Genomic DNA, 19167 nt, shown 5'->3' on the forward strand with positions numbered 1-19167 from the left:
AAGATATCCGGGGGTTCGAGATATCCAAAGTTATCTTACAATTTTGAATCGGTAAATTTCTGTATGCTTGTATAGTATTTTTAACTCATGAACCATGTATATACATGTATCATAATATCCATCAAGTGAGATGTAAATAGTCTCAAGCATTCTTGCAATAAATAAAAAATATTTTTCTTCTTTTTATCACGTAAAATCTTTTATGAAATAAATAAAAAAAAATACACGTTACTCACTGATTTTATCGAAAATACGGCAATTTTGCATAATCCATACAATGCTTACATGCTTACAATCTTAAACCGGATGTATCGTTTGCGTTAGAGTTGAAGAACCATTTACGTAAGAAAAGAAAAAGACAGATTTTTTTTCTATAGTTTATTGAATATTCACTTCGAAGTATAATCTAGCACTACAAAAAATATACAGTCTTTGTACATTGTATATATTAAAGGCTTGTTACCAACGGAGCACTACATATAAACAAAAGAGACAACGAAATATTTACGAATAATAAACAATGAAAACGGCACATGTTTATATCAGCACTAAGATAAACCTGAAAACAGTCGCACAGTCAATCACATAAAACACATCACATATCCCTGTCACTAGCAATGTCACCAAAAAACTGTGTGACAGGACTGCTGCAGCATAGTCGACGATCTGAGTTCCTCAATCACAAGCTGGCGGTCGATTTTCTGGAGGCCGGGTATAAGGTCTTCTGTGTTGTCCGACATCTCAGCCCAGGTTAGTATGAGTTCATATGCGGCACGGACATCAGGGGTAGAGGGTTTCTTCTTGGGTGGCTCGGGCTTATTTTCTTCTTCACTTTCTTCTTTCTCTTCACTTTTCGATGCCTTGATACTCTCTCTATGTCTGCATCTGTCGTTGATTCCGCTGTGTTGACATTTTCGTCGACCTGTGCGTAATCTTCAAAGGGCACTCAGAGGTGAAGGGCAGCTAGGAGGATGTCATCTTCTGGATCTTCTTCATCTTCATCTGGTGTGTTTTCGGTTTCATGGATAACAAATTTGGCGTGTCAAAAGCAATTCTTGATGGTTTTCTCTGTAACTTTGTTCCAGGCGTTGTTTAGCATTCTGAGGGCGTCCAGGACTGTTATCTGTAACTCTGTCTCCTTCTCTATTGACCGATATTGTTTCAAAATGACTTGCTTTCTGTAGTGGACTTTCAGGTTCTGTATGATTCCTTGATCCATGGGCTGTGTCTTGCTTGTGGTGTTGGGTGGCAGGAAAAACAGGCGGATGACTTTCAGACCGTCGACTTTCGGGTGGGCTGGACAGTTCATGGCAACTTTACGTTTCTAGTGCTGAAAGCGTCTGTCCAGTTTTCTCAGCCAGGCTGTAAAAAGCTCTGATGTGATCCAGGCTTTTTTGTTTCCCTCATAAGAGGTAGGCAGTGTTTTGATGATAAAATATCGCAGGTTTTTTGATTTCCCAATCACGAGAAGTGGTATCTTCTCAGTACCCGCCATATTAGCGCAAACCATAACAGTTAAGTGCTCTTTACTGTTCTAGCCACCACGGCAATCTACCCCTTTAAACTTGAGAGTTTTGTCGGGGAGTAGGCGAAAAAACAATCCAGTTTCATCGGCATTGAAGATGTCACTGTGACTGTATTCGCTTAAGAGGGTCTGAAGAGTGGAAGACCACTCTGTCATTTGATCAGTACCCTCATTTACGGCCTTTGATTCGCCACACACACGTTTAAAGGTGATGTTATGGCGCTCTTTGAAGCGCTCGAGCCACCCAGTGGTACACTTGAACTCATCGCCAAGCTGAGAAGCGAACTCCTGTGCTTTAGAGATGAGAAGGGGCCCAGACACTGGAACATTCTGGTCTCTGGCTGTCTTGAACCATTGTAGAACTGCTTGGTCTGTGTCTTTGAAGGTCGCCGTTCTCATCTTCTTTCTCTGTGGTCCCAATGCGCTGTGTTCGTAGGCCTCTTTAATCTTCTCGGCATTCTTGATCCAAGTTGATAAGGTGTTGGGGGGGATTTCATACTTCTTCGCAATGGCTGCTTTACTCTCTCTTCCTTTTTCAACATCGGCGATGGCTTGAAACTTTGTTTCAATCGTATGGGTCTTTAGTTTTCTCTTGAGACCAGGTCTGGAATTCTTCTCTGTACTGTCTTGTGACGAAAAATTATTTTACGTCCTATTTTATAGCCTACTAACATTATAATTGTTTAATTCAAGTTCACTTTGAAGAATCCCTGTGTTTTTTGAATTTCCGATGTTAATCATTTAGCGTGCATTATTAAATGCATTATCGGTAATACTGACTGTATTAATTTCAGAGTGGCTGTGAACTTGTTTATTTATTAATCATAAACTACACCAAGCACCCAAGCTATCATACCGATTATCATGTCATAGTTACCCCTCATAAGCTTGGGATTAATTAAGATACCCTAGGTTTTCGAAGGTGCTAACTAATTGCCACAGGCGAGAACCTGTGAAGTTACGACACCAGGTGGGTTCAGTAGACCGGAAAATTCACTGCACTTCGAGATAAGCCAGGTAAATTTATGACTTGGAACCTTGAATTTACTTCGACTTAAGCGGGTTATTCGAGATTACCGTGTTCGAGATATCAGTAGTTTTTTTTAATCATATATATAGAAAATACGGCCGGGACCGACGATCGACTTCGACATAAGCAGGCTATTTGAGATATCCCATGTTCGAAATACAGATATTTACCTGTACTTAATTTGACTTATAGTACACTTATAAGTAAATTTCAAAATTTATAAGTGACTATAAATTGCTAATAATAGGATTATAAAACACTTATAGGTTTCTATTAGTTTTTTCTGTAAGGGCCAATTATTATCTTCTTTTTTTCTTCTACACTTTGACTGATGCATTTACCCGATTTATATCAAATTCTCTCAAAGGGCTTAAAATACTGGTTTACAAAAACTAAAGAAAATAAAAAGGTAAAAACATGTAACATTCTACCTGGAAAATTAAAGTACGTATTTTATTAGTTACTTTAAAAAAAGAGAAACTAAATAAATATAACATACAGTCTGGCGAGTTAAAATAAATAATTATAAAAAAAGTATTTTACAATTATAATAATAGATTTATACAGTACATTCACATGCTTTGCTTGTATGTACAATGTTTCGATTGATATCGAATAGCATCACACATTCGATCTTTCATCTCAATCGACAGATCAATATGCCATTTTGATGGTCGACGCGCTGATTGGTTAATTGCTAATCCTGATTAATAGCTCTGTAAAGAAATACCGAACGAGTGTTCGCTTTCTGGGACCGCTACTGAATTTGGGGTTTGCTCTCTGGGTCCGCTTCAGGTTCGCTCTGGGTCCGCTTCGGGTTGCTCGGGGTCTGCTAGGGGTTCGCTCGGGGTCAGCCCTAGCGGACTCCGAGCGAACCCGAAGCAGACCCAGAGAGCGATCCCGGGGTCTGCTCCGGGTTCGCTTTCTGTTAGGTTGTGTCCGGTCGATACTGTATATTGTTATGATAAACAAATAGTATATAGTTATTATGAGCAATTGTGCTTCTTCCAAAATTGTGAAATTCATGGCCATTGGGTCAGGCGTTCTGGTGTAAGGGGGGGGGGCTCTATTGATTATATAATGATAATTCATACATATTTGAAAATTTTCACCTCTGCTCCTTGGTATTAAATAAAACTAAGTTATAGTTATGTGCAATGCATTTCCAAAATTGTAAATTTCATGGCCCCTTGGTCAGGGGTGCTGTTGTTAGGGCGGGGCTCTAATGATTATGTAGTGAAAATGCATGAATTCTTTGAAAATCTTTTCTTTTGCTCCTGGGTATTATGCGAATGAGGTAAGTACATGTACCTATTTATGATGAAGAAAGGTGTCTCTTTCAAAATGATAAATCTCAGGGCCCTTAGGCCAGGGGTACTAATAGGGAGGGGGGTTACATATTCTGTAAATATTAAATTAATTCTTTGAAATCTGCTTTTTGGTATTATTCAACCATTTATGATGATTATTAGAGCGAAGATGTCTTTTTGAAAAATTTGAAATATGTGACCCAGGGTCAGTGGTTCCTGTTGGATGGGGTGCACTACTAATTATGTTCCCCAAACGAAGTTTGGGAACATATTGTTTTTACTTTTTCTGAATTTTCTTCTTTGTTCTCCGGTACTTTTTTGTCCGCAAGTGTTCTCGTAAACTACTCATCCGATCTAGGTGAAACCTTTTTAGGGTCACTAGGTATGTTATGTAGATGTGCAGAACGAAGGTCATTTTGCGCGCACGTGCGTGAGTGTGCGCACACGTGTTAACACGTGAAATGACCAATATAATAGATATAGCCGATACTTTTATAAATTTGGATGAAATGCTTTGAAACTCAAAAAAGAAGGATATACTAGTAGTATAGACATGACGACTTGGTCAAAATAGCAAGATCTCGCGCGCATGCACATGCGCTTTGCTCCGATTGGCTGAAACTAAAAGTCTAAATATATTTTTTGTTTTCTGACAAAATCCTGTGAAATTTTGAACATATTCATACATTATGAAGATCTACAGCATGATGTAACAATTTTCATGAAAGCATGCACATGCACGTATGCTGCAATCTGATTGGCTGAAACTTTAAATGTCTATAACTTTCTAAATTCTCAATGAAACGGGATGAAATTCAGAATATGAATAGGTAAAATAGATTTCTACATTATGCTACTAACAAAAGTAAATGCAAGGACGTGCATGCACATGCGCCCGCACACAATGCATTAAACGACAGTATACTTGAGTTTTTGATGTTCATGCAAAATTAAGAACTTCTAAATGTCAAGACATGTAACATACTGAAGCATGCATATCTTTTGACCCTTGACCTTGAAACTTAGGTCAAGGTCACTGGTAACCTGAATAAAATGTTGATATTAGCTATTTACCAAAATCACCTTGACCTATGAACTTGAAATCGACCTTAACCTTTGTCCTTGACCCAAGGGTAAAAAGAAACATGTACATATACATGTATCTAGAAACACCTTTCAGAGTTTATTTCGGTTGACAGGATAGAAGTTAAAAAGGTGGTGGTTTTTAATGACCCTTTCATCCAAATGTCACAATCAATCGAAAGTTCTTGGAGTAAGATACAAGATTCAACTCCAACGTTAAATAAGTTAAGAATAAAAATACCCCTCCCCCCCCCCCCCCCCCCGCAACAACCAAACAAATCAAATTAATGGCAACGTAGAGAATCGCTGTTAAACTCAAGTAACACCTCGGACCCACATAAAATTTCAGGAAAACTGCAGAAAAGAGCTCGAGGAAAGTGTATTAAAATATCTGATTTGAGTTTCCAAAGTATATAGAAATTATTAATTTATACGGAAAAAAATACAAATCCTGTCTTGTTTAAAATTAAAGTGCAGATGAACAAAGTTGGTATATAAGCCTTTTATAGCCTATTTATTCAGAAGTCGTTGATAGCACTCAATTCTACTGATTTGAAATAATATTTTAATACCAAGCATCCTTTGTTTATTTTACCTTTGAAATTTATTTGAATTTTTTTTAGAATTTTGCAATCCCCAGAAATAGCGATTTTCGGTATATTAACAAGATGTGTTTGTAAAACACTGATGCCCCCGTATGGCAACATATCAAAGATTAAGCTTTTCTTAAATGCAAATTTAATTAATTGGTACCAAAAGTAGGGTATTCTCACTGGAAAACAATTGTGAAATTTGAAAGTAAGCTAATGTTAAAGTTTTTTAATAAGTACAAAAATCTCCAAGGTCAAGGTCAAAAGGTCAATGTTATTAGTATCAAATGAAAGGTCTTGCCACATAAAATACTTATGTAGAGCATGAAAGCCCTAGCCCTAACTGTTCAGAAGTTATGGTCATCGTTCAATTTCTTAAAAAGAAGGTCAAACTCCAAGGTCAAGGTCAAAAGTCAAAGTTATTGTTATCAAATAAAAGGTCTTGTCATAAGGTTTAAATATGTAAAGTATGAAAGCACTAGCCCTAACTCTTTGAAAGTTATGGTCAAGGTTTGCTTTTTTAAAGTAGGTCAATATCAAAGGTCAAGGTCAAGTTCTTGGTATCTAATAAATGGTTTTCTCACAAGGATTACATATATGAAGTATGGAAGCCCTATCCCTTACCGTTCAAAAGTTATAGCCAAGGTTAAAGTTTTTTCACAAATACGGAAATCTACAAGGTCAAGGTCAAAGGGTCAAAGTTGTTGGTATCCAGTAAAAGGTCTTTTAACAAACATAACATATGTGAAGTATAAATGTCCTGGTGTATACTGTTCAAAAGATATGGCCAAAGTAAAATGTTAAAATTTTCATATAAAAGTGGGTCAAACTCCAAGGTCAAGGTCAAAAGGTCTGATTTGGTGGTACCCAAAGAAAGGTCTTGTCATAAAGATTAAATATGTAAAGTATGAAAGCACTAGCCCTAATCTTTAAAAGTTATAGTCAAGGTTTGCTTTTTAGGTCACCTGAGTAAACTCAGGTGACCTATTGCTATCCGTTTTCGTCCGTCGTCGTGCGTCGTGCGTTGTGCGTTGTGCGTCGTGCGTTAACATTTGAAGATTTTAAGCTTCTTCTCTGCAACCACTGAACTAATTTCAACCAAATTTGGCACAAAGCATCTATGTGTGAAGGGGAACAAAAATTGTGAATTTCATGATCCCTGCCCCCCAGGGGCCTGAGGGGTGGGGCCAAAACCACTAAAATTAATGCAATCTTTAAAAATCTTCTTCTTTACTCCTGGGCATCAAGCAGTCAAACTGTTTGCATGATTGTAATCAGCAATGAGTCCTCTACCAAAATTGTGAAATTCATGGCCCTGGGGTCAGGGGTTCTAGTGCTAGGGCGGGGCTAAATATGTAGGTAGTGAAAATGCATTATTTCTTTAAAAATCTTCTTTTCTGCTCCTGGGTATTAAATAAACTAAGTAAGTACATAGTTATGATGAGCAACAGTGCCTCTACCAAAATTGTGAATTTTATGGCCCCAGGGTCAGGGGTTCTGGTGTTAGGGCGGGGCTCTATTGAATATATAGTGAAAATACATGAATTCTTTGAACATCTTCTTCTCTGCTCCTGGGTATTAAATAAACTAACTAAGAGCCTAGTTATGGTGAGCAAGAGTGCCTCTACCAAAATTGTGAATTTTATGGCCCCAGGGTCAGGGGTTCTGGTGTTAGGGCGGGGCTCTATTGATTATATAGTGAAAATACATGAATTCTTTGAACATCTTTTTCTCTGCTCCTGGGTATTAAATAAACTAACTAAGTGTCTAGTTATGGTGAGCAAGAGTGCCTCTACCAAAATTATGAATTTTATGGCCCCAGGGTCAGGGGTTTTGGTGTTAGGGCTGGGCTCTATAGATTATATAGTGAAAATACATTAAATCTTTAAAAAAATTTCTTCTCTGCTCTAGGGTATTAAGCAGATGAACTACCTATATAGTTATGATGGACAAGGGCCCTAATCTTCCAGAATTGTGAATTTCAAGGCCCCAGGGTCAGGGGTACCATAGAGGGGTGGGGGCTGTACTTATATACTGAAAATGAATGAATGGTTTGAAATCTGCTCCTTGGTATTAATCAAATATCAAGGCATAAGGGTCAGGGGTTCATGTGTGGTAGGGGCACTACTGATTATTGCTGAATATAATTGATTAGTTGAAATGCATTTTTTTCCCCTACTTTGTGTATGGGTATTAAGTAAACAAACTAAGCAAGTGCTAAGTGTATTGTTATGATGAATTAAATTCAATCACTGGAAAGTTGTTACATAATGCTCAGGTGACCTATAAGGCCCATGGGCCTCTGGTTTAAAGTAGGTCATTCTCAAAGGTCAAGGTCAAAGGGTCAAAGGTCTTGGTATCTAATGAAAGGTCTTCTCACAAGCATTACATTTGTGAAGTATGAAAGCCCTATTCCTTACCGTTCAAAAATTATAGCCAAGGTTAAAGTTTTTTCACAAGTATGGAAATCTACAAGGTCAAGGTCACAGGGTCAAGATTGTTGGTATCCAGTGAAAAAAGAATACAGTAAGGCTAAACTCACTTTTCAGAACATAGAGATTTGATAAAAATGTAAAATATTTATCTTTCAACTTTACTAAGTAACATATGACTTTTAAACCCCCCCCCCCCCTCCCAGCCACTCAATTACAACGTGCAAGACTGTCCTAAACAACATTAGCAGCTTAATTTCTAGGATACAATAGGTTAATCAATATCGAGATCAGAGCGAAGGATTTATTCTTTACCATTTTTAAATGCCTGTTTTTCAGGCCCCAGGATCATGAAACAGACTTAGACTTAAGTCAATTTTTCGATTGCTTGTAAAATGATTATAAAATATTGAATTGATCTCAAGAGTTGCAAATATCAACATTTTTATGAATCAAAATTGAAACATTTTTCTGTTTTGATATGTTTGTCTTCCATAAAATTTTAGTACAACATGAAGATTCTGACTTAAGCTTAAATTGTTTCATGATCCCGGGGCCAGATGATTAGGTTTGAATTTTCTCTTAGCGCATTGTAGTAACCCTTGGACTTCTGGTCCAAAGACTATCATTTATGAATAAAATAAGTAAGACCCTGTTGAGATGTAATGTAGTGTATTTTTAGCTCTACTGGTCAGAGACCAGAAGAGCTTATGCGATAGTAATGCGTTCGTCCGTCTGTCTGTCTGTCTGTCCGTCTGTCTGTAAACAATTTTTCAAAACGCTACTCCTCCTACAATTTTAGTCTAATTTCAGTATAACTTGTCACACAAGTAGACTACACTAAGATACATAGAATAGTGCATCAATTTTTAATTTCGATGAACGGTGTTGCCATGGTTACTAAAAATAGAATTTTCTGTGAAATTCCTTTCAAACGCTACTACTTTTACAATTTTGGTCTGATTTCAATAAAACTTGGCATACAAGTAGACTACACTAAGATACATAGGATAGTGCATCAGTTTTGGATTTCGATAAACGAGGTTACCATGGTAACTAAAAATAGAATTTTCTGTGAAATTCCTTAAAAATGCTACTCCTTTTACAGTTTTGGTCTGATTTCAATATAACTTGGCACACAAGTAGACTACACTAAGATACATAGAATAGTGCATCGGTTTTTGATTTCAATGAACGGTGTTGCCATGGTTACTAAAAAGAATTTTCTGTGAAATTTCTTTAAAATGCTACTCCTTCTACAGTTTTGGTCTGATTTCAATATAACTTGGCACAAAAGTAGACTACACTAAGATACATAGAATAGTGCATCGGTTTTTGATTTCGATGAAAAGTGTTACCATGGTTACTAAAAATAGAATTTTCTGTGAAATTCCTTTAAAATGCTACTCCTTCTACAGTTTTAGTTTGATTTCAAAATAAGTTGGCACACAAGTTGACTACACAAAGATACATAAAATAGTGCAATGGTTTTTGATAAGTACAAACCAGTAGAGCAACAGTCTCGATAGAGACTTCTGGTTGCATCATCAACTCTCCATCGCCTTTACTTTGTGATTTTCCAGCTAGAGCAATGGAAATATGCGCACTTAAGCCGTTTTCAAGAAGCTTTAACTTCGTTACGGAAAACGAAAGGAGATTTCATTTTTTGAAATATTGCTGCATTACTTAAGATGAACAGTACAAACCCTTAAAACTCCATAATATTGCCAGCTGTTTTGTGAAACATGCAATTTTCGATTTCTGTTATGCAGACTCAAACTTTACTTCTGGTTATGGTATGAAAATCGTTCAACCGTTAAATTACCGATATTTACCAATTTGAAGATATCCTTAATTTTAAGATTTAGATTTTTTTACTTTACATAATTATTTCACCCTAAAGTAGGGTGTTGCGTTTCTTTTGCGTGTCAGTATAATTCTGATGAGTTGACAAATTTTCCATATAAAGTGTCTGCTTTGTAAAATATTTCCATAGACTTACATATGCATGTACCTATCTTATAATTTTATTTTTAGAATGTGTGTTGCGCACAGTCATGCCCAGAGAGTGCTCTTACGTCCAAAGATGTTGGATCTTGTCCAACTACAGAATCGAAATGGAAAGCTAGAGCCAGCATAAAGAAGTGTGAACAAATCAAGCAAAATTGTACAACTAGAGAAAATTACCAATATCATTGTGTCCCAAATTCAAACCATACAGGATTTATAGAAATCTGTGCTACAGTGATAAATGTAATAGGTTTGCCATTAACAGAAATTTTTGATTTGTGGAGGGAGAGGGCTATTTGCCTGCTGCCCTATTCCATTCATTTTTTATTAGCTCACCTGAGCCAAAAGCTCAAGTGAGCTTTTCTGATCAAAATTTGTCCGTTGTCTGTCGTTGTTGTTGTTGTCGTCGTCGTCGTAGTCGTTGTCGTTGTAAACTTTTCACATTTCATCTTCTTCTCAAGAACCACAGGGCCAAATTAAACCAAACATGCTACAAAGTATACTTGGGTAAAGGGGATTCAAGTTTGTTCAAATGCCCTTTTCCAAGGGGAGATAATTATGAATTATAGAAAAATTAATGGCATTTTAAAAAAATCTTCTCCTCAAAAACCACTGGGCCAGGAAAGATGAAACTTAGGTGGAATCATCCTCAGGTAGTGTAGATTCAAATTTGTTCAAATCATGACCCCCAGGGGAAGGGTGGGGCCAAAATGGGAGATCAAAGTTTTACATAGGAATATATAGGAAAAATCTTTAAAAATCTTCTCAAGGATACTGGGCCTGGAAAGATGAAACTCATGTGGAATTATCCTCAGGTATTAGAGATTCAAGCTTATTCAAATCATGACCCCCGGGGGGTAGGGTGGGGTCAAAATGGCCGATCAAAGTTTTACATAGGAATATGCAGGAATTTTTTTTTTAAAATCTTCTTCTCAAGAACCATTGAGACAGGAAAGATGAAACTCATTTGAAATTATCCTTAGGTAGTGTAGATATAAGTTTCTTCAAATCATGATCCCCGGGGCTAGAGTAGGGCCAAAATGGCCGACCAAAGTTTTACATAGGAATATAAATTATATATAGGGAAACCTTTTTAGGTCTTCTTTTCAAGTGCTTCAAAGCCATGATTATAATATTTATATTGAATCATCTTCAGGTAGTGTAGATTCTAGTTAATTCGTTCAAATCATTATTCCCATGGGTGTTTAAATTCAAGCACCTCCCCCCCACCTCAGTAAACTTTCAGTTCTGATCTGATATGTGCTTTTTCCTACCCGATATGCTCAGGTGAGCGCTGTGGCCCCTGGGCCTCTTGTTTGAGAATAAAATTTTGTATAAATACAAAAAAAAAATTCATAAATTTTGATTTATTGTAAATGGGTTTTTTTTTCCAACGATAGTAAGTTATGACTTTAATAATAAAAAAAACTTTGAAACTTCCTTTAGGTGGACATTGCATAACGTTTGATAAAACGGCAAACATTTTAAGAAAAACAGAGAGAATCTGCGCAGATCATCCAAAAAGTTGCCCTCCATATTATAAATCGAAGGATTTATATAAATGTGAGTATTATCATATGTGGATGGAAATATACACATGATAATATGGCTAACTGAGAACCTTTTTTATTCTACATTTATGAAGTATGTGGAATTTGTGGTCAGTTTCAGAAATTATCATCTCTCATTTATCGGTATGTAAAAACATCATTTGCTTCAAATTGTTGACATGACAGATAACTGATTTCCTTCTAATTAAGAATATGCTCTGTTCCTTTCTTACTTAATAGGAATTAATTTTTAGCTCTACTGGTCAGAGACCAGAAGAGCTTATGCGATAGTAATGCGTCCGTAGTCCGTCCGTCTGTCTAGCTGTCCGTCTGTCTGTAAACAATTTTTCAAAACGCTACTTCTCCTACAATTTTAGTCTGATTTCAATATTACTTGGCACACAAGTAGACTACACTAAGATACATAGAATAGTGCATCGGTTTTTAATTTCAATGAACAATGTTGCCATGGTTACTAAAAGTAGAATTTTCTGTGAAATTCCTTTAAAACGCTACTCCTTCTACAGTTTTGGTCTGGTGAACGGTGTTGCCATGGTTACTAAAAATAGAATTCTCTGTGAAATTCCTTTAAAACACTACTCCTTCTACAGTTTTGCTCTGATTTCAATATAACTTGACACACAAGTAGACTACACTAAGATACATAGAGTAGTGCATCGGTTTTGATTTCAATGAAAGGTGTTGCCATGGTTACTAAAAATAGGATTTTCTGCGAAATTCTTTAAAACGCTACTCCTCCTACAATTTTGATCTGATTACAATATAACTTTGCACACAAGTAGACTACACTATGGTACATATAAAAGTGCATCGGTTTTTGATTTCGATTAATGACGCAGCCATGGTTACTAAAATTAGAATTTCCTGTGAAATTCCTTTAAAATGCTACTCCTCCTACAGTTTTGATCTGATTTCAGTATAACTTGACATACAAGTAGACTACACTAAGATACATATAATAGTGCATCGGTTTTTGATTTCGATGAACGGTGTTGCCATGGTTACTAAAAATAGAATTTTCTGTGAAATTCCTTGAAAGATAGGCCATGGTACTTTTACCCATCAATGGAATTCACTAAACCTGCTTCATAAAACATTTTGGCGAAAACCCGACTAAAATTGGTACCGCCGTTTCAAAGATAATCAATGTTGAACGTCTGCATTTGCACCTGTGAAAACGATCAATAATCCTTGACAATGTCACTTCCGGTTTAAATGCAATCAAGTTAAATGACGTCACAAGTGTGTCTCGCTTCCCTCAAGTGAGAGGTGAATAAATGACAGAAAACGCTGTTTCGGATAATTCTGATAGTCCATTAGAGAAAGAATCGCTAGAAATTTCTAGTGGATCGTCATGTTTTGATGGGGATTCATTGCTGTGCAATAATATAAATATTGGGAGTCGAACCCTTTCGTTATGAGCCCTACGCTCTAACGAAGAAGAATCGACCACAAAGGATGTGGAACCCGAGGAAGCAAATCGTTTGCATACTATTTATGTTTATAATACTATTACATTGTAATTGGTATGTGAGTAGAACGATAATAAATATTCTCAAGTAGCATTTTAAATCATTATTTTAAAAAATATATTGAATAAAAACACAATTCGACACATTACCTATTTAACACCCCCCTAAAACGTTAACTATAAAGGCCTAAACAGCTGCCAACATGAATAATGTTAGTCCCTAGTGATTTTAATTTTGCGTTCATTTTTTTCATTTGTTGTGGTTTAATAAATATTTTTTTCATTGTCTTTTTTTTTATGATTTGCCATTTTCTTTTTTTTAACAAATGACCCCAGCCCCTCCAGTAAAAATGGATGCATGACTTTTTAAAATTAATTTAGAACAAAGTCGCGTTACTTCGCTGCTTGCAGTGGTATAAATTTTAAAAGATAAAAAATGTATGTTTTACAATTTTGTAAAAAGAAAAAAAAAAGTTTTTATACTCATATCAAAATAAATTAGGAATTAAATTTGTTAAGCTCTAAAAAAAAAAAAAAAAAAAAAAAAAACAGGTTATAATTACATATATACCAGAGATCTAGGCTTGATACAACACAATCAATTCGAAGTCAGATGTTAAATTCGACTTTGAGAGTAGACTTAAATTGTTAAAATATAATTGACATGTATAATCTGTTTTTATGTGCCACCTTATTCACGTGTTTGTACGCTGTTTCATGCAATATATTATTCAATATTGAACAAGTCAAGTGTCCCATATGACATTCTACCGGTACCTCACAGATGTCCAATCTAAACATTATGGTAATATAGAAGTTCATACACAGTTACATACATGTAAATTAAATAATCAATTAAATTCATATTCAGTGTCAAGGAGAACAAGACAATTTAAGAAAATATGGTGTGAAATGGGTCTCACTCCTGAAAATCCAAACAATATAATTTGAACAATATTTAGGCCAACATTTTTTTATTTACTGTTTTACGGGAGCGCCGACCCTAATTTGGGCTAAAATGAAATAAAAATAAAAGTCTCTTCTTCAAGTTTTATTTTTGTTTCTCCCGCCGATAGCTTATTTATAGTCACTGAAAAAATAAAACAAACGTCATCAAAATTTTAACAAGCCTTTCAAAACGTAAATTGTCATTGGCTAAGGTAAATCTATCCATCCAATCACAGTTGGCAAAACTAATGACCATGAATGTGAAGCGTGGATAGGCACTGCACAGCATGAAAGTTAGCGGCAAAATGTCAGTTCTGTCAATCCTTTGTTTTGAAAGGTTTTAAGTACGTATTATCTTTGAGAATTGTTTAAAAGCATTGAAATACGACTTGAAGATTCTTCTGAAACTTATTTTAAATACAATAATGTTTTCTTTTACTTGTAACAAGAAAACAGAACACTGTAAAAAGTGGCTTGACTGAGGAAATTCGAGTCACAACTGCCACTCGTTAATATCATGTTTATCACACTTATTACAATTCAAAATGGAATTTTACTTGCTATGTAACAAATAAATGCACATGAGTGTGGCTAAAACAGCTCTTTCTTTGAAAAACAACCTTTTTACCACAAGGGAAAAACAAAGGAGCAAATGATACGTCCATACAGATATGACCTGCTTTTTTTAATTTAAAAATTGTGAATTAGAACCAGTTTTTAGAAATATTCGAATTCTGCAGTAAACAGAATAATTGTCATAGTCTATTTTGCATGTATATACTTATGGTATTACATGTACGTGCATTTTCTAAAATCATGTACGTTGCAAGCTGTAGCATTGAGGCAATTTCAATATACATGTACATTTTATCCACCTATGTTGCAAATTGCATTTAAAAAAAAACACATATTTTCTTTTAATTAGTCTCACTTGTGAAATAATTTTAACCAATCCATTAAAAGCCTCACTATTTGCTTGCCATATGATAGCTATGTGATGTTGTAAATTTTGAATTTACCGGGTGGCAGTAAATACAAAATTTATTTTGTATTTTGTATTTACTGCCACCTGGTAAATTCAAAATTTACAACATGACAGCTACTCAAAAATCCTAAAATCTTATTTATTTTTTGATTACCCAAAAATTATGATAAAATTGTTTTGCATGCATTAATTTTTCAAATAACACCCTTTTCCTACAAAATTTAGGCAAAAAACAATTCCATTCTTAATTAAAAAAAATAAAATAAATTGTTACATTTGTTTATTTTATTTTTATTTTTCTTACCGACTGCTTGAATTTGGAGATTTTATTTTTATTTTTATTTCGACCCCCCGACTCAAATTTTTGAAAAAAATTCCTGTAAAACAGTAAATAAAAAAATGTTGGCCTTATTCAGTGTAAACTGAGTAGATTGGGCAACAGGCCAAGCCTATAGATACCCTCTCTATACAACAGGTCAAGGTTACAATACAATGAACAGAGTGGATATTTACACGGTAGCTTCACTAGCTTGTGACTGTAAGCAAAAGTTTGAATTATTTGTGATAGACAGATTATTATGCATAATATGCACAATCGGCAATCTTGGGCTTATTCCGCTACACTCCATTCAAACACAGGTATACGAGCCATCCAAGGTGTGTATGCCATACAACCCCCCCCCCCCCCCACCCCCCCAACCCACCCCCAATAGATTTAATAAAGTCACAAATAAATAATCAATTTAATGAAGAAAAAAACGTAGTTATTTTTTTTTTTAAATCTTCTTTAATTTTTCATTCTTATAGTTATGACAGGGTGGGTAAATCTTAAAATAAAAATGTCGAAATTTCTTTTATTCCTGATTGAAAAAAAAAAATAATCATATGCCGTAAACAGACAGGTATAGAAAGGTATAGAAAGGAACTTAATTTGTGGGAAATGGCTTTTTAAAGGTTATTTTACAGAGATAAAAAATGAAGTCAACAGGCAATATTATTAAGAGTTCACAAGCGTAAATATACATGTAAGCAGTGATTAAATACAATGGCAGTGTAAATTGAGATACACTCTAGGTCTACGTCAACACTAAGAAGAGGGCTGCACAGCTTCCAAAAATCAAGTTATCATGATCCTCTACAAATGCCATCTATGATTGAGAAAGAATACGGAACTAATGAGGTTTGAAAAAAAAATCTACATGCACCCTGCACTTTACTGATGATGTGAATTTCAAAACAATGATGCGGCACTTCATTACAATGTAATTGATCAAATATATGAGCGATGTTTTTTTTAGAAGGGAGGGGGGTGCTGCTTGTACCAGCGTTTTCAAAGTTATGGTCGAACTAAAAAAGAATTTTTTTAGTAAATTAAATGTGTAAAAACTAAAATGGAGAAGCAAAATCGAAATGAAAAATAAAATAATTAATTCTGAAAAATTTAGAGAGAATAAAGAAAAAAATCGGAATTAATTATTGAAAGGCTTCCCTTTCCTTAGTGATAAAAAACTTGCGCATCCAAAAAAAAAAAATGGGGGTGCTGGATGAAGGGGGGGGGGGGGTAATCAAACCATCTAATTTCAATATTTATTCATGTAGTCCAGAACTATAATGTTTTTGCAAGAGATGAAATTAGGCCTAATAATCAGAAAATAAAATTAACGTACTGCCTGCATACGTTAAAGGCGTTTGATTTTAAATTTTACATGAACTAATGCTTGTTACAATATTCTGCATGTCACACTTGTGACGTCACACACGTCACTTCCGGTAAACAGCTCATTTCACTGCAAGCTCACAGGTGTAAACAAAGCTATTTTTCCTAATATCTCTAATCAGCAAGAGAGATGGTAGCTGTGCTGTATATCATTTTACTCGTATTTATAATGACTATCGAACTATGTTAAAATGTAAAACCTACCAAGCCTTTCTTTAAAACGCTACTCCTACAGTTTTGGTCTGATTTCAATATAACTTGGAACACAAGTAGATTACACTAAGATACATGGAAAAGTGCATCAGTTTTTGATTTCGATGATTGGTGTAGCCATGGTTACTAAAAATAGAATTTCCTGTGAAATTTCTTTAAAACGCTAGTCCTTCTACAGTTTTGGTCTGATTTCAATATAACTTGGCACACAAGTAGACTACACTAAGATACATAGAATAGTGCATTGGTTTCTGATTTCAATGAACGGTGTCACCATGGTTACTAAAAATAGAATTTTCTGTGAAATTCCTTTAAAACGCTACTCCTTCTGCAGTTTTAGTGTGATTTCAATATAATTTGGCACACAAGTAGACTACACAAAGATGAAATAGTGCAATGGTTTTTGATAAGTACAAACCAGTAGAGCTACAGTCTCGACAGAGACTTCTGGTTGTTTAAGTTGGGGATATTGATATGATTGTGTATGTCCATCATTCTTTATCTATCTGTATCTCATTAATATTTATAAAAATCTTGAGACATTTGTCAAGATACATTTATGGTCTTCATCAGAAGACCCTTCTATTATTCTTTTTTTTCTTTTTCACTTTTACTAAGGTCTTCTGTTTTCAGTGAAAGACCTTTCTATTATTCTTTTGTTTCATTTTCACTTTTATTAAGGTCTTCCGTTTTCATGGAAAGACCCTTCTATTATTCTATTGTTTCAGCCCCGTGGGGATCCGGGTTAGAATAGGTCCTCAGTACCCCCTTGCTTGTCGTAAAAGGCGACTGAATGAGGCAGTCCTTTGGATGAGACCATATAAACCGAGGCCCCCTGTCACAGCAGGTGTGGCACGATAAAGATGCCTCCCTGCTCAAAGGCCATGTAAATGCCAAGAATAGACCTAAATTTGCAGCCCTTCACCAGCAATGGTGATGTCTCCATATCAGTGAAATATTCTGGAGCGGGACGTTAAACAGTATACAATCAATCTATTGTTTCATTCTCACTTTTATTATTGTTCTAGACTTCCTTTTTTTCTTACAATTTTTGTGCAAGAGATTTCTCAAAGAGGCATGGACGGATTTCTTTGAAATTTTCAGAGATGATGTACATATCATGATGTACACCTCATCCGTTTTTTATACCCCCCGCAAATGAAGTTTGGGGGGGTAATTAGGAAACACCTTGTCCGTCTGTCCGTCCGTCCGTCTGTCAAGCTGTCTGTCCGTCTGTAAATTTTTCACATTTTCGACTTCTTCTCAAGAACCACTGGGCCAATTTTGACCAAACTTGGTACAAAGCATCCTTGGTTGAAGGGGAATTAAGATTGTGAAAATGAAGGGCCAAATCCTCTCACAAGGGGAGATAATCAAGTAAAGACAAAAATAGGCAGGGTTCATTAAAAAATCTTCTTCTCAAGAACCACTGGGCCAGAAACGCTGATACTTATGTGGAAGCATCCTGGGGAAGTGTAGATTCTGAATTTGTAAATTCATGACTCCCGGGGATAGGGCCGGGCCAAAATGGGGAATCAAAGTTTTACATAGAAATATATAGGAAAAATCTTCTTCTCAAGAATCACTGGGCCAGAAAAGCTGAAACTTATGTGGAAGCATCCTTCAGTAGTGCAGATTCTTAATTGTTAAAATCATGACCAAGGGCGGGGCCACAATGGGGAATCAAACTTTTACATAGAATTATATAGGAAAAATCTTCTTCTCAAGAACCATTGGACCAGAAAAGCTGAAACTTATGTGGAAGCATCCTGGAATAGTGAAGCTTTGAAATTGTTCTAATCATGACCCCCTGGGGTAGGATGGGCCACAATGGGGAATCAAAGCATCCTATGGTAGTGTAGATTTCAAATTGTTTAAATTATGATCAGTTGGGTAGTGTGGGGTCACAATATGTATTACAAGGGGGAAATCTGGTAAAGAATGGAATGTTCAAAGCATCTCAGGTGAGAGATGTGGCCCATGGGCCTCTCGTATTTTGTTGTGATGAAAAAAAAATTCAGGTGATTAAAGATAACATTAATTTGAAATATAAAGCAACTGGACATATTTTGCTGGAAAAATGAATATAAATCATGTATACAATCTTTTGCAGTTGGAGTATAAAAATGTTTTAAAGTTAGTCTGTAATTATTCTGCTAAATTTATTACGCTTTCAAAAAAGGTTGTGTATTCAGTATTATACTTAAGCCTGAAGTTTATGTTTTCACTTGTATTTTTATTTGAATTATTTAATTATAATTTATTTATATATTATTTGATTT

General features: G+C 35.4%; 1 protein-coding gene across 1 annotated transcript in view; it reads right to left on the minus strand.

The window, feature by feature from the left end:
- Positions 1-1534: 1534 nt before the first annotated feature.
- LOC134274177 (tigger transposable element-derived protein 6-like) overlaps positions 1535-19167 on the minus strand; it is a 31065-nt gene continuing 13432 nt past the window's right edge. Inside the window, exon 3 of the mRNA XM_062756434.1 lies at positions 1535-2151. Coding sequence (XP_062612418.1) covers positions 1535-2151 — 617 coding nt within the window. The remainder of the gene's footprint in view (positions 2152-19167) is intronic.

This window comes from Saccostrea cucullata, unplaced genomic scaffold (genome assembly GCF_032062105.1).
Source record: "Saccostrea cucullata isolate Sc308-1 unplaced genomic scaffold, CSIRO_AGI_Scuc_v1 ctg670, whole genome shotgun sequence".
NCBI lineage: Eukaryota > Metazoa > Mollusca > Bivalvia > Ostreida > Ostreidae > Saccostrea > Saccostrea cuccullata.